At 54.4% G+C, this 26936-nt stretch overlaps 1 protein-coding gene across 1 annotated transcript in view; it reads left to right on the top strand.

Moving 5' to 3' along the window:
- The window catches only part of LOC147109865 (POU domain, class 2, transcription factor 2-like), a gene marked incomplete at its 5' end in the record, with an annotated part of 462998 nt that overhangs the window by 19216 nt on the left and 416846 nt on the right, over nt 1–26936 (top strand). The window contains 3 exons of the mRNA XM_086002405.1: nt 16197–16338; nt 18061–18209; nt 20346–20525. Coding sequence (XP_085858531.1) covers nt 16197–16338; nt 18061–18209; nt 20346–20525 — 471 coding nt within the window. The remainder of the gene's footprint in view (nt 1–16196; nt 16339–18060; nt 18210–20345; nt 20526–26936) is intronic.

Genomic DNA, 26936 nt, shown 5'->3' on the forward strand with positions numbered 1-26936 from the left:
GAACAGTCAGGCTGTCCTGTAACCGTGCCGGGAACAGTCAGTATATCCTGTAACCGTGCCGGGAACAGTCAGTCCGTTCTGTAACCGTGCCGGGAAAGGGCAGTCTGTCCTGTAACTGTGCTGGGAACAGGCAGTCTGTCCTGTAACTGTGCTGGGAACAGGCAGTCTGTCCTGTAACTGTGCTGGGAACAGTCAGCCTGTCCTGTAACTGTGCTGGGAACAGTCAGTCAGTCCTGTAACCGTGCCAGGAACAGTCAGTCTGTCCGGTAACCGTGCCGGGAACAGTCAGTCAGTACTGTAACCATGCTGGGAACAGTCAGGCTGTCCTGTAACCGTGCCGGGAACAGTCAGGCTGTCCTGTAACCATGCCGGGAACAGTCAGTATTTCCTGTAACCGTGCTGGGAACAGTCAGTCCGTTCTGTAACCGTGCCGGGAACAGGCAGTCTGTCCTGTAACTGTGCTGGGAACAGGCAGTCTGTCCTGTAACTGTGCTGGGAACAGTCAGTCTGTCCTGTAACTGTGCTGGGAACAGTCAGCCTGTCCTGTAACTGCTGGGAACAGTCAGTCTGTCCTGTAACCGTGCCGGGAACAGTCAGTCTGTCCTGTAACCGTGCCGGGAACAGTCAGTCTGTCCTGTAACCGTGCCGGGAACAGTCAGTCTGTCCTGTAACCGTGCCGGGAACAGTCAGTCTGTCCTGTAACCGTGCCGGGAACAGTTAGTCTGTGCTGTAACCCAGCCTGTCACTCAGTCTGTGCTGTAACCCAGCCTGTCACTCAGTCTGTGCTGTAACCCAGCCTGTCACTCAGGGTGTGCTGTAACCCAGCCTGTCACTCAGTCTGTGCTGTGACCCAGCCTGTCACTCAGTCTGTGCTGTAACCCAGCCTGTCACTCAGTCTGTGCTGTAACCCAGCCTGTCACTCAGTCTGTGCTGTAACCCAGCCTGTCACTCAGTCTGTGCTGTAACCCAGCCTGTCACTCAGTCTGTGCTGTAACCCAGCCTGTCACTCAGGGTGTGCTGTAACCCAGCCTGTCACTCAGGGTGTGCTGTAACCCAGCCTGTCACTCAGGGTGTGCTGTAACCCAGCCTGTCACTCAGTCTGTGCTGTAACCCAGCCTGTCACTCAGTCTGTGCTGTAACCCAGCCTGTCACTCAGTCTGTGCTGTAACCCAGCCTGTCACTCAGTCTGTGCTGTGACCCAGCCTGTCACTCAGGGTGTGCTGTAACCCAGCCTGTCACTCAGTCTGTGCTGTAACCCAGCCTGTCACTCAGGGTGTGCTGTAACCCAGCCTGTCACTCAGTCTGTGCTGTAACCCAGCCTGTCACTCAGTCTGTGCTGTAACCCAGCCTGTCACTCAGGGTGTGCTGTAACCCAGCCTGTCACTCAGTCTGTGCTGTAACCCAGCCTGTCACTCAGTCTGTGCTGTAACCCAGCCTGTCACTCAGTCTGTGCTGTAACCCAGCCTGTCACTCAGTCTGTGCTGTAACCCAGCCTGTCACTCAGTCTGTGCTGTAACCCAGCCTGTCACTCAGTCTGTGCTGTAACCCAGCCTGTCACTCAGTCTGTGCTGTAACCCAGCCTGTCACTCAGGGTGTGCTGTAACCCAGCCTGTCACTCAGTCTGTGCTGTAACCCAGCCTGTCACTCAGGGTGTGCTGTAACCCAGCCTGTCACTCAGGGTGTGCTGTAACCCAGCCTGTCACTCAGGGTGTGCTGTAACCCAGCCTGTCACTCAGTCTGTGCTGTAACCCAGCCTGTCACTCAGTCTGTGCTGTAACCCAGCCTGTCACTCAGTCTGTGCTGTAACCCAGCCTGTCACTCAGTCTGTGCTGTGACCCAGCCTGTCACTCAGGGTGTGCTGTAACCCAGCCTGTCACTCAGTCTGTGCTGTAACCCAGCCTGTCACTCAGGGTGTGCTGTAACCCAGCCTGTCACTCAGTCTGTGCTGTAACCCAGCCTGTCACTCAGTCTGTGCTGTAACCCAGCCTGTCACTCAGTCTGTGCTGTAACCCAGCCTGTCACTCAGTCTGTGCTGTAACCCAGCCTGTCACTCAGTCTGTGCTGTAACCCAGCCTGTCACTCAGTCTGTGCTGTGACCCAGCCTGTCACTCAGGGTGTGCTGTAACCCAGCCTGTCACTCAGTCTGTGCTGTAACCCAGCCTGTCACTCAGTCTGTGCTGTAACCCAGCCTGTCACTCAGTCTGTGCTGTAACCCAGCCTGTCACTCAGTCTGTGCTGTAACCCAGCCTGTCACTCAGGTTGTGCTGTAACCCAGCCTGTCACTCAGTCTGTGCTGTAACCCAGCCTGTCACTCAGGGTGTGCTGTAACCCAGCCTGTCACTCAGTCTGTGCTGTAACCCAGCCTGTCACTCAGTCTGTGCTGTAACCCAGCCTGTCACTCAGGGTGTGCTGTAACCCAGCCTGTCACTCAGTCTGTGCTGTAACCCAGCCTGTCACTCAGTCTGTGCTGTAACCCAGCCTGTCACTCAGGGTGTGCTGTAACCCAGCCTGTCACTCAGGGTGTGCTGTGACCCAGCCTGTCACTCAGTCTGTGCTGTAACCCAGCCTGTCACTCAGGGTGTGCTGTGACCCAGCCTGTCACTCAGTCTGTGCTGTGACCCAGCCTGTCACTCAGGGTGTGCGGTAACCCAGCCTGTCACTCAGTCTGTGCTGTAACCCAGCCTGTCACTCAGGGTGTGCTGTGACCCAGCCTGTCACTCAGTCTGTGCTGTAACCCAGCCTGTCACTCAGTCTGTGCTGTAACCCAGCCTGTCACTCAGGGTGTGCTGTAACCCAGCCTGTCACTCAGGGTGTGCTGTAACCCAGCCTGTCACTCAGTCTGTGCTGTAACCCAGCCTGTCACTCAGTCTGTGCTGTAACCCAGCCTGTCACTCAGTCTGTGCTGTGACCCAGCCTGTCACTCAGTCTGTGCTGTGACCCAGCCTGTCACTCAGGGTGTGCTGTAACCCAGCCTGTCACTCAGTCTGTGCTGTAACCCAGCCTGTCACTCAGTCTGTGCTGTGACCCAGCCTGTCACTCAGTCTGTGCTGTAACCCAGCCTGTCACTCAGGGTGTGCTGTAACCCAGCCTGTCACTCAGTCTGTGCTGTAACCCAGCCTGTCACTCAGGGTGTGCTGTAACCCAGCCTGTCACTCAGTCTGTGCTGTAACCCAGCCTGTCACTCAGTCTGTGCTGTAACCCAGCCTGTCACTCAGTCTGTGCTGTAACCCAGCCTGTCACTCAGGGTGTGCTGTAACCCAGCCTGTCACTCAGTCTGTGCTGTGACCGAGCCTGTCACTCAGTCTGTGCTGTAACCCAGCCTGTCACTCAGTCTGTGCTGTAACCCAGCCTGTCACTCAGTCTGTGCTGTAACCCAGCCTGTCACTCAGTCTGTGCTGTAACCCAGCCTGTCACTCAGTCTGTGCTGTGACCCAGCCTGTCACTCAGTCTGTGCTGTGACCCAGCCTGTCACTCAGGGTGTGCTGTAACCCAGCCTGTCACTCAGTCTGTGCTGTAACCCAGCCTGTCACTCAGTCTGTGCTGTGACCCAGCCTGTCACTCAGTCTGTGCTGTAACCCAGCCTGTCACTCAGGGTGTGCTGTAACCCAGCCTGTCACTCAGTCTGTGCTGTGACCGAGCCTGTCACTCAGTCTGTGCTGTAACCCAGCCTGTCACTCAGTCTGTGCTGTAACCCAGCCTGTCACTCAGTCTGTGCTGTAACCCAGCCTGTCACTCAGTCTGTGCTGTAACCCAGCCTGTCACTCAGGGTGTGCTGTAACCCAGCCTGTTACTCAGTCTGTGCTGTGACCCAGCCTGTCACTCAGTCTGTGCTGTAACCCAGCCTGTCACTCAGTCTGTGCTGTGACCCAGCCTGTCACTCAGTCTGTGCTGTAACCCAGCCTGTCACTCAGTCTGTGCTGTAACCCAGCCTGTCACTCAGTCTGTGCTGTAACCCAGCCTGTCACTCAGTCTGTGCTGTGACCGAGCCTGTCACTCAGGGTGTGCTGTGACCGAGCCTGTCACTCAGTCTGTGCTGTAACCCAGCCTGTCACTCAGGGTGTGCTGTAACCCAGCCTGTCACTCAGTCTGTGCTGTAACCCAGCCTGTCACTCAGGGTGTGCTGTAACCCAGCCTGTCACTCAGTCTGTGCTGTAACCCAGCCTGTCACTCAGTCTGTGCTGTAACCCAGCCTGTCACTCAGTCTGTGCTGTAACCCAGCCTGTCACTCAGTCTGTGCTGTAACCCAGCCTGTCACTCAGTCTGTGCTGTAACCCAGCCTGTCACTCAGTCTGTGCTGTAACCCAGCCTGTCACTCAGTCTGTGCTGTGACCCAGCCTGTCACTCAGTCTGTGCTGTGACCCAGCCTGTCACTCAGTCTGTGCTGTAACCCAGCCTGTCACTCAGTCTGTGCTGTAACCCAGCCTGTCACTCAGTCTGTGCTGTGACCCAGCCTGTCACTCAGTCTGTGCTGTAACCCAGCCTGTCACTCAGTCTGTGCTGTAACCCAGCCTGTCACTCAGTCTGTGCTGTAACCCAGCCTGTCACTCAGGGTGTGCTGTAACCCAGCCTGTCACTCAGGGTGTGCTGTAACCCAGCCTGTCACTCAGTCTGTGCTGTAACCCAGCCTGTCACTCAGGGTGTGCTGTAACCCAGCCTGTCACTCAGTCTGTGCTGTGACCCAGCCTGTCAGTCAGTCTGTGCTGTAACCCAGCCTGTCACTCAGGGTGTGCTGTAACCCAGCCTGTCACTCAGTCTGTGCTGTAACCCAGCCTGTCACTCAGTCTGTGCTGTGACCCAGCCTGTCACTCAGTCTGTGCTGTGACCCAGCCTGTCACTCAGTCTGTGCTGTGACCCAGCCTGTCACTCAGTCTGTGCTGTGACCCAGCCTGTCACTCAGTCTGTGCTGTAACCCAGCCTGTCACTCAGTCTGTGCTGTAACCCAGCCTGTCACTCAGTCTGTGCTGTGACCCAGCCTGTCACTCAGTCTGTGCTGTAACCCAGCCTGTCACTCAGTCTGTGCTGTAACCCAGCCTGTCACTCAGTCTGTGCTGTAACCCAGCCTGTCACTCAGGGTGTGCTGTAACCCAGCCTGTCACTCAGGGTGTGCTGTAACCCAGCCTGTCACTCAGTCTGTGCTGTAACCCAGCCTGTCACTCAGGGTGTGCTGTAACCCAGCCTGTCACTCAGTCTGTGCTGTGACCCAGCCTGTCAGTCAGTCTGTGCTGTAACCCAGCCTGTCACTCAGGGTGTGCTGTAACCCAGCCTGTCACTCAGTCTGTGCTGTAACCCAGCCTGTCACTCAGTCTGTGCTGTGACCCAGCCTGTCACTCAGTCTGTGCTGTGACCCAGCCTGTCACTCAGTCTGTGCTGTGACCCAGCCTGTCACTCAGTCTGTGCTGTAACCCAGCCTGTCACTCAGACTGTGCTGTAACCCAGCCTGTCACTCAGTCTGTGCTGTAACCCAGCCTGTCACTCAGTCTGTGCTGTAACCCAGCCTGTCACTCAGGGTGTGCTGTAACCCAGCCTGTCACTCAGTCTGTGCTGTAACCCAGCCTGTCACTCAGGGTGTGCTGTAACCCAGCCTGTCACTCAGTCTGTGCTGTAACCCAGCCTGTCACTCAGGGTGTGCTGTAACCCAGCCTGTCACTCAGTCTGTGCTGTAACCCAGCCTGTCACTCAGTCTGTGCTGTAACCCAGCCTGTCACTCAGTCTGTGCTGTAACCCAGCCTGTCACTCAGTCTGTGCTGTAACCCAGCCTGTCACTCAGGGTGTGCTGTGACCCAGCCTGTCACTCAGTCTGTGCTGTGACCCAGCCTGTCACTCAGGGTGTGCGGTAACCCAGCCTGTCACTCAGTCTGTGCTGTAACCCAGCCTGTCACTCAGGGTGTGCTGTGACCCAGCCTGTCACTCAGTCTGTGCTGTAACCCAGCCTGTCACTCAGTCTGTGCTGTAACCCAGCCTGTCACTCAGGGTGTGCTGTAACCCAGCCTGTCACTCAGGGTGTGCTGTAACCCAGCCTGTCACTCAGTCTGTGCTGTAACCCAGCCTGTCACTCAGTCTGTGCTGTAACCCAGCCTGTCACTCAGTCTGTGCTGTGACCCAGCCTGTCACTCAGTCTGTGCTGTGACCCAGCCTGTCACTCAGGGTGTGCTGTAACCCAGCCTGTCACTCAGTCTGTGCTGTAACCCAGCCTGTCACTCAGTCTGTGCTGTGACCCAGCCTGTCACTCAGTCTGTGCTGTAACCCAGCCTGGCACTCAGGGTGTGCTGTAACCCAGCCTGTCACTCAGTCTGTGCTGTGACCGAGCCTGTCACTCAGTCTGTGCTGTAACCCAGCCTGTCACTCAGTCTGTGCTGTAACCCAGCCTGTCACTCAGTCTGTGCTGTAACCCAGCCTGTCACTCAGTCTGTGCTGTAACCCAGCCTGTCACTCAGGGTGTGCTGTAACCCAGCCTGTTACTCAGTCTGTGCTGTGACCCAGCCTGTCACTCAGTCTGTGCTGTAACCCAGCCTGTCACTCAGTCTGTGCTGTGACCCAGCCTGTCACTCAGTCTGTGCTGTAACCCAGCCTGTCACTCAGTCTGTGCTGTAACCCAGCCTGTCACTCAGTCTGTGCTGTAACCCAGCCTGTCACTCAGTCTGTGCTGTGACCGAGCCTGTCACTCAGGGTGTGCTGTGACCGAGCCTGTCACTCAGTCTGTGCTGTAACCCAGCCTGTCACTCAGGGTGTGCTGTAACCCAGCCTGTCACTCAGTCTGTGCTGTAACCCAGCCTGTCACTCAGGGTGTGCTGTAACCCAGCCTGTCACTCAGTCTGTGCTGTAACCCAGCCTGTCACTCAGTCTGTGCTGTAACCCAGCCTGTCACTCAGTCTGTGCTGTAACCCAGCCTGTCACTCAGTCTGTGCTGTAACCCAGCCTGTCACTCAGTCTGTGCTGTAACCCAGCCTGTCACTCAGTCTGTGCTGTAACCCAGCCTGTCACTCAGTCTGTGCTGTGACCCAGCCTGTCACTCAGTCTGTGCTGTGACCCAGCCTGTCACTCAGTCTGTGCTGTAACCCAGCCTGTCACTCAGTCTGTGCTGTAACCCAGCCTGTCACTCAGTCTGTGCTGTGACCCAGCCTGTCACTCAGTCTGTGCTGTAACCCAGCCTGTCACTCAGTCTGTGCTGTAACCCAGCCTGTCACTCAGTCTGTGCTGTAACCCAGCCTGTCACTCAGGGTGTGCTGTAACCCAGCCTGTCACTCAGGGTGTGCTGTAACCCAGCCTGTCACTCAGTCTGTGCTGTAACCCAGCCTGTCACTCAGGGTGTGCTGTAACCCAGCCTGTCACTCAGTCTGTGCTGTGACCCAGCCTGTCAGTCAGTCTGTGCTGTAACCCAGCCTGTCACTCAGGGTGTGCTGTAACCCAGCCTGTCACTCAGTCTGTGCTGTAACCCAGCCTGTCACTCAGTCTGTGCTGTGACCCAGCCTGTCACTCAGTCTGTGCTGTGACCCAGCCTGTCACTCAGTCTGTGCTGTGACCCAGCCTGTCACTCAGTCTGTGCTGTAACCCAGCCTGTCACTCAGTCTGTGCTGTAACCCAGCCTGTCACTCAGTCTGTGCTGTGACCCAGCCTGTCACTCAGTCTGTGCTGTAACCCAGCCTGTCACTCAGTCTGTGCTGTAACCCAGCCTGTCACTCAGTCTGTGCTGTAACCCAGCCTGTCACTCAGGGTGTGCTGTAACCCAGCCTGTCACTCAGGGTGTGCTGTAACCCAGCCTGTCACTCAGTCTGTGCTGTAACCCAGCCTGTCACTCAGGGTGTGCTGTAACCCAGCCTGTCACTCAGTCTGTGCTGTGACCCAGCCTGTCAGTCAGTCTGTGCTGTAACCCAGCCTGTCACTCAGGGTGTGCTGTAACCCAGCCTGTCACTCAGTCTGTGCTGTAACCCAGCCTGTCACTCAGTCTGTGCTGTGACCCAGCCTGTCACTCAGTCTGTGCTGTGACCCAGCCTGTCACTCAGTCTGTGCTGTGACCCAGCCTGTCACTCAGTCTGTGCTGTAACCCAGCCTGTCACTCAGACTGTGCTGTAACCCAGCCTGTCACTCAGTCTGTGCTGTAACCCAGCCTGTCACTCAGTCTGTGCTGTAACCCAGCCTGTCACTCAGGGTGTGCTGTAACCCAGCCTGTCACTCAGTCTGTGCTGTAACCCAGCCTGTCACTCAGGGTGTGCTGTAACCCAGCCTGTCACTCAGTCTGTGCTGTAACCCAGCCTGTCACTCAGGGTGTGCTGTAACCCAGCCTGTCACTCAGTCTGTGCTGTAACCCAGCCTGTCACTCAGGGTGTGCTGTAACCCAGCCTGTCACTCAGTCTGTGCTGTAACCCAGCCTGTCACTCAGTCTGTGCTGTGACCCAGCCTGTCACTCAGTCTGTGCTGTGACCCAGCCTGTCACTCAGGGTGTGCTGTAACCCAGCCTGTCACTCAGTCTGTGCTGTAACCCAGCCTGTCACTCAGTCTGTGCTGTGACCCAGCCTGTCACTCAGTCTGTGCTGTAACCCAGCCTGTCACTCAGTCTGTGCTGTAACCCAGCCTGTCACTCAGGGTGTGCTGTGACCCAGCCTGTCACTCAGTCTGTGCTGTAACCCAGCCTGTCACTCAGTCTGTGCTGTGACCCAGCCTGTCACTCAGTCTGTGCTGTAACCCAGCCTGTCACTCAGTCTGTGCTGTAACCCAGCCTGTCACTCAGTCTGTGCTGTAACCCAGCCTGTCACTCAGTCTGTGCTGTGACCGAGCCTGTCACTCAGTCTGTGCTGTAACCCAGCCTGTCACTCAGGGTGTGCTGTGACCCAGCCTGTCACTCAGGGTGTGCAGTGACCCAGCCTGTCACTCAGGGTGTGCTGTAACCCAGCCTGTCACTCAGTCTGTGCTGTGACCCAGCCTGTCACTCAGTCTGTGCTGTAACCCAGCCTGTCACTCAGTCTGTGCTGTAACCCAGCCTGTCACTCAGTCTGTGCTGCAACCCAGCCTGTCACTCAGTCTGTGCTGTGACCCAGCCTGTCACTCAGGGTGTGCTGTGACCCAGCCTGTCACTCAGTCTGTGCTGTAACTCAGCCTGTCACTCAGGGTGTGCTGTGACCCAGCCTGTCACTCAGTCTGTGCTGTAACCCAGCCTGTCACTCAGTCTGTGCTGTGACCCAGCCTGTCACTCAGTCTGTGCTGTGACCCAGCCTGTCACTCAGGGTGTGCTGTAACCCAGCCTGTCACTCAGGGTGTGCTGTGACCCAGCCTGTCACTCAGGGTGTGCTGTAACCCAGCCTGTCACTCAGTCTGTGCTGTGACCCAGCCTGTCACTCAATCTGTGCTGTAACCCAGCCTGTCACTCAGGGTGTGCTGTAACCCAGCCTGTCACTCAGTCTGTGCTGTAACCCAGCCTGTCACTCAGTCTGTGCTGTAACCCAGCCTGTCACTCAGTCTGTGCTGTAACCCAGCCTGTCACTCAGGGTGTGCTGTAACCCAGCCTGTCACTCAGTCTGTGCTGTGACCGAGCCTGTCACTCAGTCTGTGCTGTAACCCAGCCTGTCACTCAGTCTGTGCTGTACCCCAGCCTGTCACTCAGTCTGTGCTGTAACCCAGCCTGTCACTCAGTCTGTGCTGTAACCCAGCCTGTCACTCAGTCTGTGCTGTAACCCAGCCTGTCACTCAGGGTGTGCTGTAACCCAGCCTGTCACTCAGTCTGTGCTGTGACCCAGCCTGTCACTCAGTCTGTGCTGTAACCCAGCCTGTCACTCAGGGTGTGCTGTAACCCAGCCTGTCACTCAGTCTGTGCTGTGACCGAGCCTGTCACTCAGTCTGTGCTGTAACCCAGCCTGTCACTCAGTCCGTGCTGTAACCCAGCCTGTCACTCAGTCTGTGCTGTAACCCAGCCTGTCACTCAGGGTGTGCTGTGACCGAGCCTGTCACTCAGTCTGTGCTGTAACCCAGCCTGTCACTCAGTCTGTGCTGTAACCCAGCCTGTCACTCAGTCTGTGCTGTGACCCAGCCTGTCACTCAGTCTGTGCTGTAACCCAGCCTGTCACTCAGTCTGTGCTGTAACCCAGCCTGTCACTCAGTCTGTGCTGTGACCGAGCCTGTCACTCAGGGTGTGCTGTGACCGAGCCTGTCACTCAGTCTGTGCTGTAACCCAGCCTGTCACTCAGGGTGTGCTGTAACCCAGCCTGTCACTCAGTCTGTGCTGTAACCCAGCCTGTCACTCAGTCTGTGCTGTAACCCAGCCTGTCACTCAGTCTGTGCTGTGACCGAGCCTGTCACTCAGGGTGTGCTGTGACCGAGCCTGTCACTCAGTCTGTGCTGTAACCCAGCCTGTCACTCAGGGTGTGCTGTAACCCAGCCTGTCACTCAGTCTGTGCTGTAACCCAGCCTGTCACTCAGTCTGTGCTGTAACCCAGCCTGTCACTCAGTCTGTGCTGCAACCCAGCCTGTCACTCAGTCTGTGCTGTAACCCAGCCTGTCACTCAGGGTGTGCTGTAACCCAGCCTGTCACTCAGTCTGTGCTGTAACCCAGCCTGTCACTCAGTCTGTGCTGTAACCCAGCCTGTCACTCAGTCTGTGCTGTAACCCAGCCTGTCACTCAGTCTGTGCTGTAACCCAGCCTGTCACTCAGTCTGTGCTGTAACCCAGCCTGTCACTCAGTCTGTGCTGTAACCCAGCCTGTCACTCAGTCTGTGCTGTGACCCAGCCTGTCACTCAGTCTGTGCTGTGACCCAGCCTGTCACTCAGGGTGTGCTGTAACCCAGCCTGTCACTCAGTCTGTGCTGTAACCCAGCCTGTCACTCAGTCTGTGCTGTAACCCAGCCTGTCACTCAGTCTGTGCTGTAACCCAGCCTGTCACTCAGTCTGTGCTGTAACCCAGCCTGTCACTCAGTCTGTGCTGTAACCCAGCCTGTCACTCAGTCTGTGCTGTAACCCAGCCTGTCACTCAGTCTGTGCTGTAACCCAGCCTGTCACTCAGTCTGTGCTGTAACCCAGCCTGTCACTCAGGGTGTGCTGTAACCCAGCCTGTCACTCAGTCTGTGCTGTGACCCAGCCTGTCACTCAGTCTGTGCTGTAACCCAGCCTGTCACTCAGGGTGTGCTGTAACCCAGCCTGTCACTCAGTCTGTGCTGTAACCCAGCCTGTCACTCAGTCTGTGCTGTGACCCAGCCTGTCACTCAGTCTGTGCTGTAACCCAGCCTGTCACTCAGTCTGTGCTGTAACCCAGCCTGTCACTCAGTCTGTGCTGTAACCCAGCCTGTCACTCAGGGTGTGCTGCAACCCAGCCTGTCACTCAGTCTGTGCTGTAACCCAGCCTGTTACTCAGTCTGTGCTGTAACCCAGCCTGTCACTCAGGGTGTGCTGTAACCCAGCCTGTCACTCAGGGTGTGCTGTAACCCAGCCTGTCACTCAGTCTGTGCTGTAACCCAGCCTGTCACTCAGTCTGTGCTGTAACCCAGCCTGTCACTCAGTCTGTGCTGTGACCCAGCCTGTCACTCAGTCTGTGCTGTAACCCAGCCTGTCACTCAAGGTGTGCTGTAACCCAGCCTGTCACTCAGTCTGTGCTGTAACCCAGCCTGTCACTCAGTCTGTGCTGTAACCCAGCCTGTCACTCAGGGTGTGCTGTAACCCAGCCTGTCACTCAGGGTGTGCTGTAACCCAGCCTGTCACTAAGTCTGTGCTGTGACCGAGCCTGTCACTCAGGGTGTGCTGTAACCCAGCCTGTCACTCAGGGTGTGCTGTAACCCAGCCTGTCACTCAGTCTGTGCTGTAATCCAGCCTGTCACTCAGTCTGTGCTGTGACCGAGCCTGTCACTCAGTCTGTGCTGTCACCCAGCCTGTCACTCAGTCTGTGCTGTAACCCAGCCTGTCACTCAGGGTGTGCTGTAACCCAGCCTGTCACTCAGTCTGTGCTGTAACCCAGCCTGTCACTCAGTCTGTGCTGTAACCCAGCCTGTCACTCAGGGTGTGCTGTAACCCAGCCTGTCACTCAGTCTGTGCTGTGACCGAGCCTGTCACTCAGGGTGTGCTGTAACCCAGCCTGTCACTCAGTCTGTGCTGTAACCCAGCCTGTCACTCAGTCTGTGCTGCAACCCAGCCTGTCACTCAGTCTGTGCTGTAACCCAGCCTGTCACTCAGTCTGTGCTGTAACCCAGCCTGTCACTCAGTCTGTGCTGTAACCCAGCCTGTCACTCAGTCTGTGCTGTAACCCAGCCTGTCACTCAGTCTGTGCTGTACCCCAGCCTGTCACTCAGTCTGTGCTGTAACCCAGCCTGTCACTCAGTCTGTGCTGTAACCCAGCCTGTCACTCAGTCTGTGCTGTGACCCAGCCTGTCACTCAGGGTGTGCTGTGACCCAGCCTGTCACTCAGGGTGTGCTGTAACCCAGCCTGTCACTCAGTCTGTGCTGTAACCCAGCCTGTCACTCAGTCTGTGCTGTAACCCAGCCTGTCACTCAGTCTGTGCTGTAACCCAGCCTGTCACTCAGTCTGTGCTGTAACCCAGCCTGTCACTCAGTCTGTGCTGTAACCCAGCCTGTCACTCAGTCTGTGCTGTAACCCAGCCTGTCACTCAGTCTGTGCTGTAACCCAGCCTGTCACTCAGTCTGTGCTGTAACCCAGCCTGTCACTCAGTCTGTGCTGTAACCCAGCCTGTCACTCAGTCTGTGCTGTAACCCAGCCTGTCACTCAGGGTGTGCTGTAACCCAGCCTGTCACTCAGTCTGTGCTGTAACCCAGCCTGTCACTCAGTCTGTGCTGTAACCCAGCCTGTCACTCAGTCTGTGCTGTAACCCAGCCTGTCACTCAGTCTGTGCTGTAACCCAGCCTGTCACTCAGTCTGTGCTGTGACCGAGCCTGTCACTCAGTCTGTGGTGTAACCCAGCCTGTCACTCAGTCTGTGCTGTGACCCAGCCTGTCACTCAGTCTGTGCTGTAACCCAGCCTGTCACTCAGTCTGTGCTGTAACCCAGCCTGTCACTCAGTCTGTGCTGTAACCCAGCCTGTCACTCAGTCTGTGCTGTAACCCTGCCTGTCACTCAGTCTGTGCTGTAACCCAGCCTGTCACTCAGTCTGTGCTGTAACCCAGCCTGTCACTCAGTCTGTGCTGTAACCCTGCCTGTCACTCAGTCTGTGCTGTAACCCAGCCTGTCACTCAGGGTGTGCTGTAACCCAGCCTGTCACTCAGTCTGTGCTGTGACCCAGCCTGTCACTCAGTCTGTGCTGTAACCCAGCCTGTCACTCAGGGTGTGCTGTGACCGAGCCTGTCACTCAGTCTGTGCTGTAACCCAGCCTGTCACTCAGTCTGTGCTGTTACCCAGCCTGTCACTCAGTCTGTGCTGTAACCCAGCCTGTCACTCAGTCTGTGCTGTGACCCAGCCTGTCACTCAGGGTGTGCTGTAACCCAGCCTGTCACTCAGGGTGTGCTGTAACCCAGCCTGTCACTCAGTCTGTGCTGTAACCCAGCCTGTCACTCAGTCTGTGCTGTGACCCAGCCTGTCACTCAGTCTGTGCTGTAACCCAGCCTGTCACTCAGTCTGTGCTGTAACCCAGCCTGTCACTCAGGGTGTGCTGTAACCCAGCCTGTCACTCAGGGTGTGCTGTAACCCAGCCTGTCACTCAGTCTGTGCTGTTACCCAGCCTGTCACTCAGGGTGTGCTGTAACCCAGCCTGTCACTCAGGGTGTGCTGTCACCCAGCCTGTCACTCAGGGTGTGCTGTCACCCAGCCTGTCACTCAGTCTGTGCTGTGACCCAGCCTGTCACTCAGTCTGTGCTGTAACCCAGCCTGTCACTCAGTCTGTGCTGTGACCGAGCCTGTCACTCAGTCTGTGCTGTGACCCAGCCTGTCACTCAGTCTGTGCTGTAACCCAGCCTGTCACTCAGTCTGTGCTGTAACCCAGCCTGTCACTCAGTCTGTGCTGTAACCCAGCCTGTCACTCAGTCTGTGCTGTAACCCAGCCTGTCACTCAGTCTGTGCTGTAACCCAGCCTGTCACTCAGTCTGTGCTGTAACCCAGCCTGTCACTCAGGGTGTGCTGTAACCCAGCCTGTCACTCAGGGTGTGCTGTCACCCAGCCTGTCACTCAGTCTGTGCTGTAACCCAGCCTGTCACTCAGTCTGTGCTGTAACCCAGCCTGTCACTCAGTCTGTGCTGTAACCCAGCCTGTCACTCAGTCTGTGCTGTAACCCAGCCTGTCACTCAGGGTGTGCTGTAACCCAGCCTGTCACTCAGTCTGTGCTGTAACCCAGCCTGTCACTCAGGGTGTGCTGTAACCCAGCCTGTCACTCAGGGTGTGCTGTAACCCAGCCTGTCACTCAGTCTGTGCTGTGACCCAGCCTGTCACTCAGTCTGTGCTGTAACCCAGCCTGTCACTCAGGGTGTGCTGTAACCCAGCCTGTCACTCAGTCTGTGCTGTAACCCAGCCTGTCACTCAGGGTGTGCTGTAACCCAGCCTGACACTCAGTCTGTGCTGTAACCCAGCCTGTCACTCAGTCTGTGCTGTAACCCAGCCTGTCACTCAGGGTGTGCTGTAACCCAGCCTGTCACTCAGTCTGTGCTGTGACCGAGCCTGTCACTCAGTCTGTGCTGTGACCCAGCCTGTCACTCAGTCTGTGCTGTAACCCAGCCTGTCACTCAGTCTGTGCTGTAACCCAGCCTGTCACTCAGTCTGTGCTGTGACCCAGCCTGTCACTCAGTCTGTGCTGTAACCCAGCCTGTCACTCAGTCTGTGCTGTAACCCAGCCTGTCACTCAGTCTGTGCTGTAACCCAGCCTGTCACTCAGTCTGTGCTGTAACCCAGCCTGTCACTCAGGGTGTGCTGTAACCCAGCCTGTCACTCAGTCTGTGCTGTAACCCAGCCTGTCACTCAGTCTGTGCTGTAACCCAGCCTGTCACTCAGGGTGTGCTGTAACCCAGCCTGTCACTCAGTCTGTGCTGTGACCGAGCCTGTCACTCAGTCTGTGCTGTAACCCAGCCTGTCACTCAGTCTGTGCTGTAACCCAGCCTGTCACTCAGTCTGTGCTGTAACCGAGCCTGTCACTCAGGGTGTGCTGTAACCCAGCCTGTCACTCAGTCTGTGCTGTGACCGAGCCTGTCACTCAGTCTGTGCTGTGACCCAGCCTGTCACTCAGTCTGTGCTGTAACCCAGCCTGTCACTCAGTCTGTGCTGTGACCCAGCCTGTCACTCAGTCTGTGCTGTGACCCAGCCTGTCACTCAGGGTGTGCTGTAACCCAGCCTGTCACTCAGGGTGTGCTGTGACCCAGCCTGTCACTCAGGGTGTGCTGTAACCCAGCCTGTCACTCAGTCTGTGCTGTAACCCAGCCTGTCACTCAGGGTGTGCTGTGACCCAGCCTGTCACTCAGTCTGTGCTGTGACCCAGCCTGTCTCTCAGGGTGTGCTGTAACCCAGCCTGTCACTCAGTCTGTGCTGTAACCCAGCCTGTCACTCAGTCTGTGCTGTAACCCAGCCTGTCACTCAGTCTGTGCTGTGACCGAGCCTGTCACTCAGTCTGTGCTGTGACCCAGCCTGTCTCTCAGTCTGTGCTGTGACCGAGCCTGTCACTCAGTCTGTGCTGTAACCCAGCCTGTCACTCAGTCTGTGCTGTGACCGAGCCTGTCACTCAGTCTGTGCTGTGACCCAGCCTGTCTCTCAGTCTGTGCTGTGACCGAGCCTGTCACTCAGTCTGTGCTGTAACCCAGCCTGTCACTCAGTCTGTGCTGTGACCGAGCCTGTCACTCAGTCTGTGCTGTGACCCAGCCTGTCACTCAGTCTGTGCTGTGACCCAGCCTGTCACTCAGGGTGTGCTGTAACCCAGCCTGTCACTCAGGGTGTGCTGTGACCCAGCCTGTCACTCAGGGTGTGCTGTAACCCAGCCTGTCACTCAGTCTGTGCTGTAACCCAGCCTGTCACTCAGGGTGTGCTGTGACCCAGCCTGTCACTCAGTCTGTGCTGTGACCCAGCCTGTCTCTCAGGGTGTGCTGTAACCCAGCCTGTCACTCAGTCTGTGCTGTAACCCAGCCTGTCACTCAGTCTGTGCTGTAACCCAGCCTGTCACTCAGTCTGTGCTGTGACCGAGCCTGTCACTCAGTCTGTGCTGTGACCCAGCCTGTCTCTCAGTCTGTGCTGTGACCGAGCCTGTCACTCAGTCTGTGCTGTAACCGAGCCTGTCACTCAGTCTGTGCTGTGTCTGCAGGGCGATGTTGGGCTAGCGATGGGGAAGCTCTACGGCAATGACTTCAGCCAGACGACAATCTCCCGTTTTGAGGCCCTGAACCTCAGCTTTAAGAACATGTGCAAACTGAAACCCTTACTGGAGAAATGGCTGAATGATGCAGGTACGTGACCTCTGATTCTTCAACTCTGACCTTTCAACATCCTCTTTTATCATGATCACCTCAAATTTCTTATAGAATATAATAGTACCGCACAGAAGGAGGCCATTCAGCCATTGAGTCTGCACCGGCTCTTTCGAAGAGCAATCCAGTTAGTCCCACTCCCCCGCTCTTTCCCCATATACCTGCAGTTCTTTCTCGTTCCAAGTATTTATCCAATTCCCTTTTGAAGGCTGCTATTGAATCTGTACCTGTATTGAATCAGGCAGTGCATTCCAAATCCTAACCATTCGTTGCATAAAAAAGGTTTACTCATGTCGCCTTTGGTTCTTTTGCCAATCTCTGCCCTCTGGTTATCGACCCTTCAGCCATTAAGAATAGTTTCTCTTTAGTTACTCTATCTAAACCCTTCATGATTTCAAACACCTCGATCAAATCTCCTCTGAGCCTTCTCTGCTCTAAGGAGATGTTGGCCTTCATAGCGAGGGGATTCGAGTACAGGAGCAAGGATGTCTTGCTGCAGTTGTACAGGGCCTTGGTGAGACCACACCTTGAGTATTGTGTGCAGTTTTGGTCGCCTTATCTGAGGAAGGATGCTCTTGCCATGGAGGGAGTGCAGCGAAGATTCACCAGACTGATACCTGGGATGGCAGGAATGACGTATGAGGAGAGATTGGGTCGATTGGGCTTGTACTCGCTGGAGTTTAGAAGAATGAGAGGGAATCTCATTGAAACTTATAAAATTCTAACAGGACTAGACAGACTCGATGCAGGTAGGATGTTCCCGATGGCGGGGGAGTCCAGAACCAGGGGTCACAGTCTAAGGATAAGGGGTAAGCCATTTAGGACAGAGATGAGGAGGAATTTCTTCACCCAGAGAGTGGTGAACCTGTGGAATTCTCTACCACAGAAGGCAGTTGAGGCCAATTCATTAAATATATTCAAGGAGTTAGATATATTTCTTAAGGCCAAAGGGATCAAGGGATATGGGGAGAAAGCAGGGACAGGGTACTGAATTTGGATGATCAGCCATGATCTCATTAAATGGCGGAACAGGCTCGAGGGGCCGAATGGCCTACTCCTGCTTCTATCTTCTATGTTTCTATGAAGTTACCACCGTCCCTTTAATCCCATCCGCTTCTATTTTCCGAATAAATCTTTTATGAGGTACTTTATCAAATGCCTTTTCAAAGTCCATATATACAACATCTACTGCACTACCTTCATCAACCCTCTCAGTTATTTCATCAAAGAACTCTGTCAGGTTAGTCAGACACGATTTGCCTTTGACAAATCCGTGCTGAGTGTCCCTTATTAACCCATGCTTCTCCAAGTGAGAATTAATTTTGTCCTTGACAATGGACTCCAGTTTTCCCACCACTGATGTTAGGCTGACTGGCCTGTAGTTACCAGGTTTATCCCTCTCCCTTTTTTTGAACAGGGGTGTTAACATTTTCAGTCCTCCAGTCCTCTGGCACCACCCCCATATCCAAGGAGGATTGTTCTTTAATCCTCCTGGAGTTCGTCACATGTCAGGTTCTGGTGAAAAAGGAGGCGGTGAGGGGGAGTTGGATGAGGGGTGAGGGAGATTCAGTTGAGGGGGATTTGGGTGAGGGATGTTGAGTGAGGGGTGAAGGGGTGAGGGAGTTGGGGGAGATGGATTAGGGGGGAGGGGGAGTTGTGGATTGTGTGCACCTCCCTTATATTTCTCCCTTCTTTCTTTAGAAAACATGTCCGCGGACTCCACACTGCCCAGCCCGAATTCCATGAGCAGTCCTCCGATTGGCATAGAGGGAATGGGAGGGCGACGGAGGAAAAAGCGAACAAGCATCGAGACCAATGTCCGAGTGGCCTTAGAGAAGAGCTTCCTCGCGGTAAATAATCCAAATACTAGGCGGGTAACGGTGTGTGGGTGAAACCCAGGCCCCAGTCACTGCCTAGAACCAGGGCCCAGGCACCAGTCACTGCCCAAAACCAGGGCCCAGGCACCAGTCGCTGCCCGAAACCAGGGCCCAGGCACCAGTCACTGCCTGAAACCAGGGCCCAGGCCCCAGTCACTGCCTAGAACCAGGGCCTAGGCCCCAGTCACTGCCTAGAACCAGGGCCTAGGCCCCAGTCACTGCCTAGAAACCAGGGCCCAGGCCCCAGTCACTGCCTCAAACCAGGGCCCAAGCACCAGTCACTGCCTAAAACCAGGGCCCAGGCACCAGTCACTGCCTGAAACCAGGGCCCAGGCCCCAGTCACTGCCTAGAACCAAGGCCTAGGCACCAGTCAATGTCCGAAACCAGGGCCCAGTCTCCAGTCACTGTCCGAAACCAGGGCCCAGGCCCCAGTCACTGCCCGAACCAGGGCCCAGGTCCCAGTCAAGGCCCAAAACCAGTGCCCAGGCCCCAGTCACTGCCCGAAACAAGGGCCTGTGACAGGCACGGTGTGACGGAATCCATGCGACGAGAATACTGTGACAAGACGGTGTGATGAGACACGGTGTGATGGCAGGGTGTGACGGGTCTGTGTGACGGGTCTTTGTGAGGGGACTGTGTGATGGGTTTGTCTGACGATAGGGTATGACAGGAGAGTGTGACGGGGACCGTCTGACGGTAGGGTGTGACAGGAAAGTGTGATGGGAACCGTCTGACGGTAGGGTGTGACAGGAGAGTGTGACGGGGACCATCTGACGTGTGACGGAGAGTGTGACGGGGCTGTCTGACGGTAGGGTGTGACAGGAGAGTGTGACGGGGCTGTCTGATGGTAGGTGTGACAGGAGAGTGTGACGGGGCTGTCTGACAGCAGGGTGTGACGGGAGAGTGTGACGGGGACCGTCTGACGGCAGGATATGACAGGAGTGTGTGACAGGTCTTTGTGAGGGGACTGTGTCACGAGGACCGTCTGACGGTAGGGTGTGACAGGAGAGTGTGACGGGTCTTTGTGAGGGGACTGTGTGACGAGGACCGTCTGACGGTAGGGTGTGAAGGAGTGTGTGACGGGGCTGTGTGACGGGACTGTGTGACGAGGACCGTCTGACGGTAGGGTGTGAAGGAGTCTGTGACGGGGCTGTGTGACGGGTCTTTGTGAGGGGACTGTGTGACGGGGACTGTCTGACGGGAGGGTGTGACGGGTCTGTGTGAGGGGCCCTTGTGAGGGGACTGTGTGACAGGGACCGTCTGACGGCAGGGTGTGACAGGAGAGTGTGACGGGGACCGTCTGACGGCAGGGTGTGACAGGAGAGTGTGACGGGGTCCGTCTGACGGCAGGGTGTGACAGGAGAGTGTGACGGGGACCGTCTGATGGCAGGGTGTGACAGGAGAGTGTGACGGGGACCGTCTGACGGTAGGGTGTGACAGGAGAGTGTGACGGGGACTGTCTGATGGCAGGGTGTGACAGGAGAGTGTGACGGGGACCGTCTGACGGTAGGGTGTGACAGGAGAGTGTGACGGGGACCGTCTGACGGTAGGGTGTGACAGGAGAGTGTGACGGGGACCGTCTGACGGTAGGGTGTGACAGGAGAGTGTGACGGGGACCGTCTGACGGCAGGGTGTGACAGGAGAGTGTGACGGGGCTGTCTGACGGCAGGGTGTGACAGGAGAGTGTGACGGGGCTGTGTGACGGGTCTTTGTGAGGGGACTGTGTGACAGGGACCGTCTGACGGCAGGGTGTGACAGGAGAGTGTGACGGGGCTGTCTGACAGCAGGGTGTGACAGGAGAGTGTGACGGGGCTGTCTGACAGCAGGGTGTGACAGGAGAGTGTGACAGGGACCGTCTGACAGCAGGGTGTGACGGAAGAGTGTGACGGGGCTGTCTGACAGCAGGGTGTGACAGGAGAGTGTGACAGGGACCGTCTGACAGCAGGGTGTGACGGGAGAGTGTGACGGGGACTGTCTGACAGCAGGGTGTGATGGGAGAGTGTGACGGGGACTGTCTGACAGCAGGGTGTGACAGGATAGTGTGACGGGGACCGTCTGACGGTAGGGTGTGACGGGAGAGTGTGACGGGGCTGTCTGTGTCCCAACAGAATCAGAAGCCGACCTCAGAGGAGATTCAGCTGATTGCAGACCAGCTGACCATGGAGAAGGAGGTGATTCGAGTCTGGTTCTGCAACAGGAGACAGAAAGAAAAACGAATCAATCCAGCCAGCAACAGCGGGGTGTCCACGCACACACACAGCAAACCATCCATCTACAGCACTCACATGGTGAGTACTGGCATCAGAGTGAGATTACTCCCCAGAGAGAGTGAGAGTTACAGTCCCAGAGAGAGAGAGAGAGAGAGAGTTACTGTCCCAGAGAGAGAGAGCGAGAGTTACAGTCCCAGAGAGAGAGAGAGAGAGTTACTGTCCCAGAGAGAGAGAGAGAGAGAGAGTTACTGTCCCAGAGAATGAGAGTTACAGTGCCAGAGAGAGAGAGAGAGAGAGTTACTGTCCCAGAGAGAGAGAGAGAGAGAGTTACTGTCCCAGAGAGAGAGAGAGAGAGAGTTACCGTCCCAGAGAGAGAGAGAGTTACTGTCCCAGAGAGAGAGAGAGAGAGAGTTACTGTCCCAGAGAGAGAGAGAGAGTTACTGTCCCAGAGAGAGAGAGAGAGTTACTGTCCCAGAGAGAGAGAGTGAGAGTTACTGTCCCAGAGAGAGAGAGTGAGAGTTACTGTCCCAGAGAGAGAGAGAGAGAGAGTTACTGTCCCAGAGAGAGAGAGAGAGAGAGTTACTGTCCCAGAGAGAGAGAGAGAGTTACTGTCCCAGAGAGAGAGAGAGAGAGTTACTGTCCCAGAGAGAGAGAGAGAGAGTTACAGTCCCAGAGAGAGAGAGAGAGAGAGAGTTACTGTCCCAGAGAGAGAGAGAGAGAGTTACTGTCCCAGAGAGAGAGAGCGAGAGTTACAGTCCCAGAGAGAGAGAGAGAGAGTTACTGTCCCAGAGAGAGAGAGCGAGAGTTACAGTCCCAGAGAGAGAGAGAGAGAGTTACTGTCCCAGAGAGAGAGAGAGAGAGAGTTACTGTCCCAGAGAGAGAGAGAGAGAGAGAGAGTTACTGTCCCAGAGAGAGAGAGTGAGAGTTACTGTCCCAGAGAGAGAGAGCGAGAGAGTTACTGTCCCAGAGAGAGAGAGAGTTACTGTCCCAGAGAGAGAGAGTGAGAGTTACTGTCCCAGAGAGAGAGAGAGAGAGCTACTGTCCCAGAGAGCGAGAGTTACTGTCCCAGAGAGAGAGAGAGCGAGAGTTACAGTCCCAGAGAGAGAGAGAGAGAGAGAGTTACTGTCCCAGAGAGAGAGAGCGAGAGTTACAGTCCCAGAGAGAGAGAGTGAGAGTTACTGTCCCAGAGAGAGAGAGAGAGAGTTACTGCCCCAGAGAGAGAGAGAGAGAGAGTTACAGTCCCAGAGAGAGAGAGAGAGAGTTACTGTCCCAGAGAGAGAGAGAGAGAGTTACTGTCCCAGAGAGAGAGAGAGAGAGGTACTGTCCCAGAGAGAGAGAGTTACTGTCCCAGAGAGAGAGAGAGTTACTGTCCCAGAGAGAGAGAGAGTTACTGTCCCAGAGAGATAGAGTGAGAGTTACAGTCCCAGAGAGAGAGAGTTACTGTCCCAGAGAGAGAGAGAGTTACAGTCCCAGAGAGAGAGAGAGAGAGAGTTACTGTCCCAGAGAGAGAGAGAGAGAGTTACTGTCCCAGGGAGAGAGAGAGTTACTGTCGCAGAGAGAGAGAGAGAGAGAGAGAGTTACAGTCCCAGAGAGAGAGAGAGAGAGAGTTACTGTCCCAGAGAGAGAGAGAGAGAGTTACTGTCCCAGAGAGAGAGAGAGTTACTGTCCCAGAGAGAGAGAGAGTTACAGTCCCAGAGAGCCAAAATTGGGCCCTAACAGTAAATCTAAAGAAAACCAACATCATGATTTTTCAAAAAGGAAAAGGCCCAGGTGTCAGGAAAACAAATACCAGTTTACTCTCAGTGATACCATCATAGGACACACTATGAGCTACACTTACCTTGGTCTAACCATTACCGCATCAGGGAGCTTCAGCATAGCAGTGAATGCACTAAAAGAAAAAGCCCGAAGAGCCCTATATGCAATAAAAAGAAAATTCTACAACATCCAAATCCCAATCAAAATCTGGCTAAAAATATTTGACAGCGTAATCCTGCCGATTGCGCTGTACGGTAGTGAAGTATGGGGCCCGCTCAATCACCATAGCTACACTAAATGGGAAAAACACACAATAGAAGCCCTACATGCAGAATTTTGCCGAAGCATCCTTCGCACCCAAAGGAAAACACCAACAAATGCATGCAGAGCCGAACTAGGCAGATACCCACTGATAATAAACATCCAAAAACGAGCACTAAACTTCCTAAATCACCTCAAATCTAGCTCCCCAGACACCCTTCATTTTAAAGCCTTCCAGACCCAAGAGCCAAACCCAGAAAAGAGTCCCCTGAGTCAGCTGCTACTGAAACTAAGTACTCCTACTCAGCCGGACCCTGACCAGTCCCAGACCAACACTGCCATCCAAACACCAATCCGAGTGAACCAAATCATTAAACAAAGCAAAGAAACCTACCTGGAACATTGGAACAAAATAACCAAAAGCCAAAGCAGATTAGAATGCTACCGGGCCCTAAAAAGAGAATATAAACTGGCAGACTATCTCTCGACCATCAGAGACACAAAACAGAGACAGACCCTCACCAGGTACAGACTAAGCGACCACCAACTGACAATTGAAAAAGGAAGATACAAGAAATCCTGGCAGCCTAGAGAGAATAGAATATGTGATCAATGTCTGGCCGGCGAGGTTGAGACAGAGATCCATTTCCTCCTAAAATGCGAAAAATTCAACACATCAAGAAACATATTATTTGACAAGCTCAGCCAAACAACCCCAGATTTCAAGGAATTGGATGACCTGTCAAAATTAAGATTAGTCCTGGGAGGAGACAGACCATACCTTGGTGCCAAATATGTAACAACATGTCACAACCTGAGGACTGTTTAAAATTAATACTGAATGTACCCACTGATGTACAAAGACTGTTTAAATTAATATTGTTTAAAGTAATATTGTATGTACCCAACGAAGGTCAAAATTGTTTGACACCTACAGAATGTTGGAAAACTGTACTTTTTGTTATGTAAGCTTTGGCAATATGGTTCCCTGTAAACTTTCATGCCAATAAAGCATTTGAATTGAATTGAATTGAATTGAGAGAGAGTTACAGTCCCAGAGAGAGAGAGAGAGAGTTACAGTCCCAGAGAGAGAGAGAGAGAGAGAGTTACTGTCCCAGAGAGAGAGAGAGAGAGAGTTACAGTCCCAGAGAGAGAGAGTTACAGTCCCAGAGAGAGAGAGAGAGAGTTACAGTCCCAGAGAGCGAGAGAGAGAGAGTTACTGTCCCAGAGAGAGAGAGCGAGAGAGTTACTGTCCCAGAGAGAGAGAGAGAGAGTTACAGTCCCAGAGAGAGAGAGAGAGAGCGAGAGAGTTACTGTCCCAGAGAGAGAGAGAGAGAGAGAGTTACTGTCCCAGAGAGAGAGAGCGAGAGAGTTACTGTCCCAGAGAGAGAGAGCGAGAGTTACAGTCCCAGAGAGAGAGAGAGAGAGCGAGAGAGTTACTGTCCCAGAGAGAGAGAGAGAGAGAGAGAGAGAGAGAGTTACTGTCCCAGAGAGAGAGAGAGAGAGAGTTACAGTCCCAGAGAGAGAGAGAGAGAGAGTTACTGTCCCAGAGAGCGAGAGCGAGAGTTACAGTCCCAGAGCGAGAGAGCGAGAGAGTTACAGTCCCAGAGAGAGAGAGAGAGAGAGTTACAGTCCCAGAGAGAGAGAGAGAGAGTTACTGTCCCAGAGAGAGAGAGCGAGAGAGCTACTGTCCCAGAGAGAGAGAGAGAGAGAGCGAGAGAGTTACTGTCCCAGAGAGAGAGAGAGCGAGAGAGTTACTGTCCCAGAGAGAGAGAGAGAGAGTTACAGTCCCAGAGAGAGAGAGCGAGAGAGTTACTGTCCCAGAGAGAGAGAGAGAGAGCGAGAGAGTTACTGTCCCAGAGAGCGAGAGCGAGAGTTACAGTCCCAGAGCGAGAGAGCGAGAGAGTTACAGTGCCAGAGAGAGAGAGAGAGAGTTACAGTCCCAGAGAGAGAGAGAGAGAGAGTTACTGTCCCAGAGAGAGAGAGAGCGAGAGAGCTACTGTCCCAGAGAGAGAGAGAGCGAGAGAGTTACTGTCCCAGAGAGAGAGAGAGAGAGCGAGAGAGTTACTGTCCCAGAGAGCGAGAGCGAGAGTTACAGTCCCAGAGCGAGAGAGCGAGAGAGTTACAGTGCCAGAGAGAGAGAGAGAGAGTTACAGTCCCAGAGAGAGAGAGAGAGAGAGTTACTGTCCCAGAGAGAGAGAGAGCGAGAGAGCTACTGTCCCAGAGAGAGAGAGAGCGAGAGAGTTACTGTCCCAGAGAGCGAGAGAGAGAGTTACTGTCCCAGAGAGCGAGAGAGCGCGAGAGTTACAGTCCCAGAGAGAGAGAGAGCGAGAGAGTTACTGTCCCAGAGAGAGAGAGCGAGAGTTACAGTCCCAGAGAGCGAGAGAGAGAGTTACAGTGCCAGAGAGAGAGAGAGAGAGAGAGTTACGGTCCCAGAGAGAGAGAGAGAGAGTTACTGTCCCAGAGAGCGAGAGAGAGAGTTACTGTCCCAGAGAGCGAGAGAGCGCGAGATTTACAGTCCCAGAGAGAGAGAGAGCGAGAGAGTTACTGTCCCAGAGAGAGAGAGCGAGAGTTACAGTCCCAGAGCGAGAGAGTTACTGTCCCAGAGAGAGAGAGTTACAGTGCCAGAGAGAGAGAGAGAGAGAGAGTTACAGTCCCAGAGAGAGAGAGAGAGAGAGAGAGTTACAGTCCCAGAGAGAGAGAGCGAGAGCGAGAGTTACAGTCCCAGAGAGAGAGAGAGCGAGAGAGTTACTGTCCCAGAGAGCGAGAGCGAGAGTTACAGTCCCAGAGCGAGAGAGAGAGAGAGTTACTGTCCCAGAGAGAGAGAGAGAGAGTTACTGTCCCAGAGAGAGAGAGAGAGAGGGAGAGTTACAGTCCCAGAGAGAGAGAGAGAGTTACTGTCCCAGAGAGAGAGAGAGAGAGTTACAGTGCCAGAGAGAGAGAGAGAGAGTTACAGTCCCAGAGAGAGAGAGAGAGAGAGTTACTGTCCCAGAGAGAGAGAGAGAGAGTTACAGTGCCAGAGAGAGAGAGCGAGAGAGTTACTGTCCCAGAGAGAGTGAGTGAGAGTTACTGTCCCAGAGAGAGAGAGAGAGAGAGAGTTACAGTCCCAGAGAGAGAGAGAGCGAGAGAGTTACTGTCCCAGAGAGAGAGAGAGAGTTCCAGTCCCAGAGAGAGAGAGAGAGAGAGTTACTGTCCCAGAGAGAGAGAGTTACAGTCCCAGAGAGAGAGAGAGAGAGTTACTGTCCCAGAGAGAGAGAGAGAGAGTTACTGTCCCAGAGAGAGAGAGAGAGAGTTACAGTGCCAGAGAGAGAGAGAGAGAGAGAGTTACTGTCTCAGAGAGAGAGAGAGAGTTACTGTCCCAGAGAGAGAGAGAGAGAGAGAGTTACTGTCCCAGAGAGAGAGAGAGAGTTACTGTCCCAGAGAGAGAGAGAGAGAGAGAGAGTTACAGTCCCAGAGAGAGAGAGAGAGAGAGTTACAGTCCCAGAGAGAGATAGAGAGAGTTACTGTCCCAGAGAGAGAGAGAGAGAGAGTTACTGTCCCAGAGAGAGAGAGAGAGAGTTACAGTGCCAGAGAGAGAGAGCGAGAGAGTTACTGTCCCAGAGAGAGAGAGAGAGTTCCAGTCCCAGAGAGAGAGTGAGTGAGAGTTACTGTCCCAGAGAGAGAGAGAGAGTTACAGTCCCAGAGAGAGAGAGAGCGAGAGAGTTACTGTCCCAGAGAGAGAGAGAGAGTTCCAGTCCCAGAGAGAGAGAGAGAGAGAGTTACTGTCCCAGAGAGAGAGAGTTACAGTCCCAGAGAGAGAGAGAGAGAGTTACTGTCCCAGAGAGAGAGAGAGAGAGTTACTGTCCCAGAGAGAGAGAGAGAGAGTTACAGTGCCAGAGAGAGAGAGAGAGAGAGAGTTACTGTCCCAGAGAGAGAGAGAGAGTTACTGTCCCAGAGAGAGAGAGAGAGAGAGAGTTACTGTCCCAGAGAGAGAGAGAGTTACTGGTTCTGCTGTCTCCCACAGAACAGGGATTACAGCAACAACTAGACCTACTCGACAAATACTGCCAAAATTGGGCTCTAACAGTAAATCTAAAGAAAACCAACATCATGATTTTTCAGAAAAGACCCAGATGTCAGGAAAACAAATACCAGTTTACCCTCAGTGATACCACTATAGGACACACTATGAGCTACACCTACCTTGGTCTAACTATTACAGCATCAGGGAGCTTCAGCATAGCAGTGAATGCACTAAAAGAAAAAGCCCGAAGAGCCCTATATGCAATAAAAAGAAAATTCTACAACATCCAAATCCCAATCAAAATCTGGCTCAAAATTTTTGACAGCATAATCCTGCCCATTGCACTGTACGGTAGTGAAGTATGGGGCCCGCTAAATCACCAAAGCTACACTAAATGGGAAAAACACACAATAGAAGCCCTACATGCAGAATTCTGCCGAAGCATCCTTCGCACCCAAAGAAAAACG

The sequence above is a fragment of the Somniosus microcephalus genome, chromosome 12, assembly GCF_052327205.1.
Source record: "Somniosus microcephalus isolate GS21.2 chromosome 12, FLI_Smic_1.0, whole genome shotgun sequence".
NCBI lineage: Eukaryota > Metazoa > Chordata > Chondrichthyes > Squaliformes > Somniosidae > Somniosus > Somniosus microcephalus.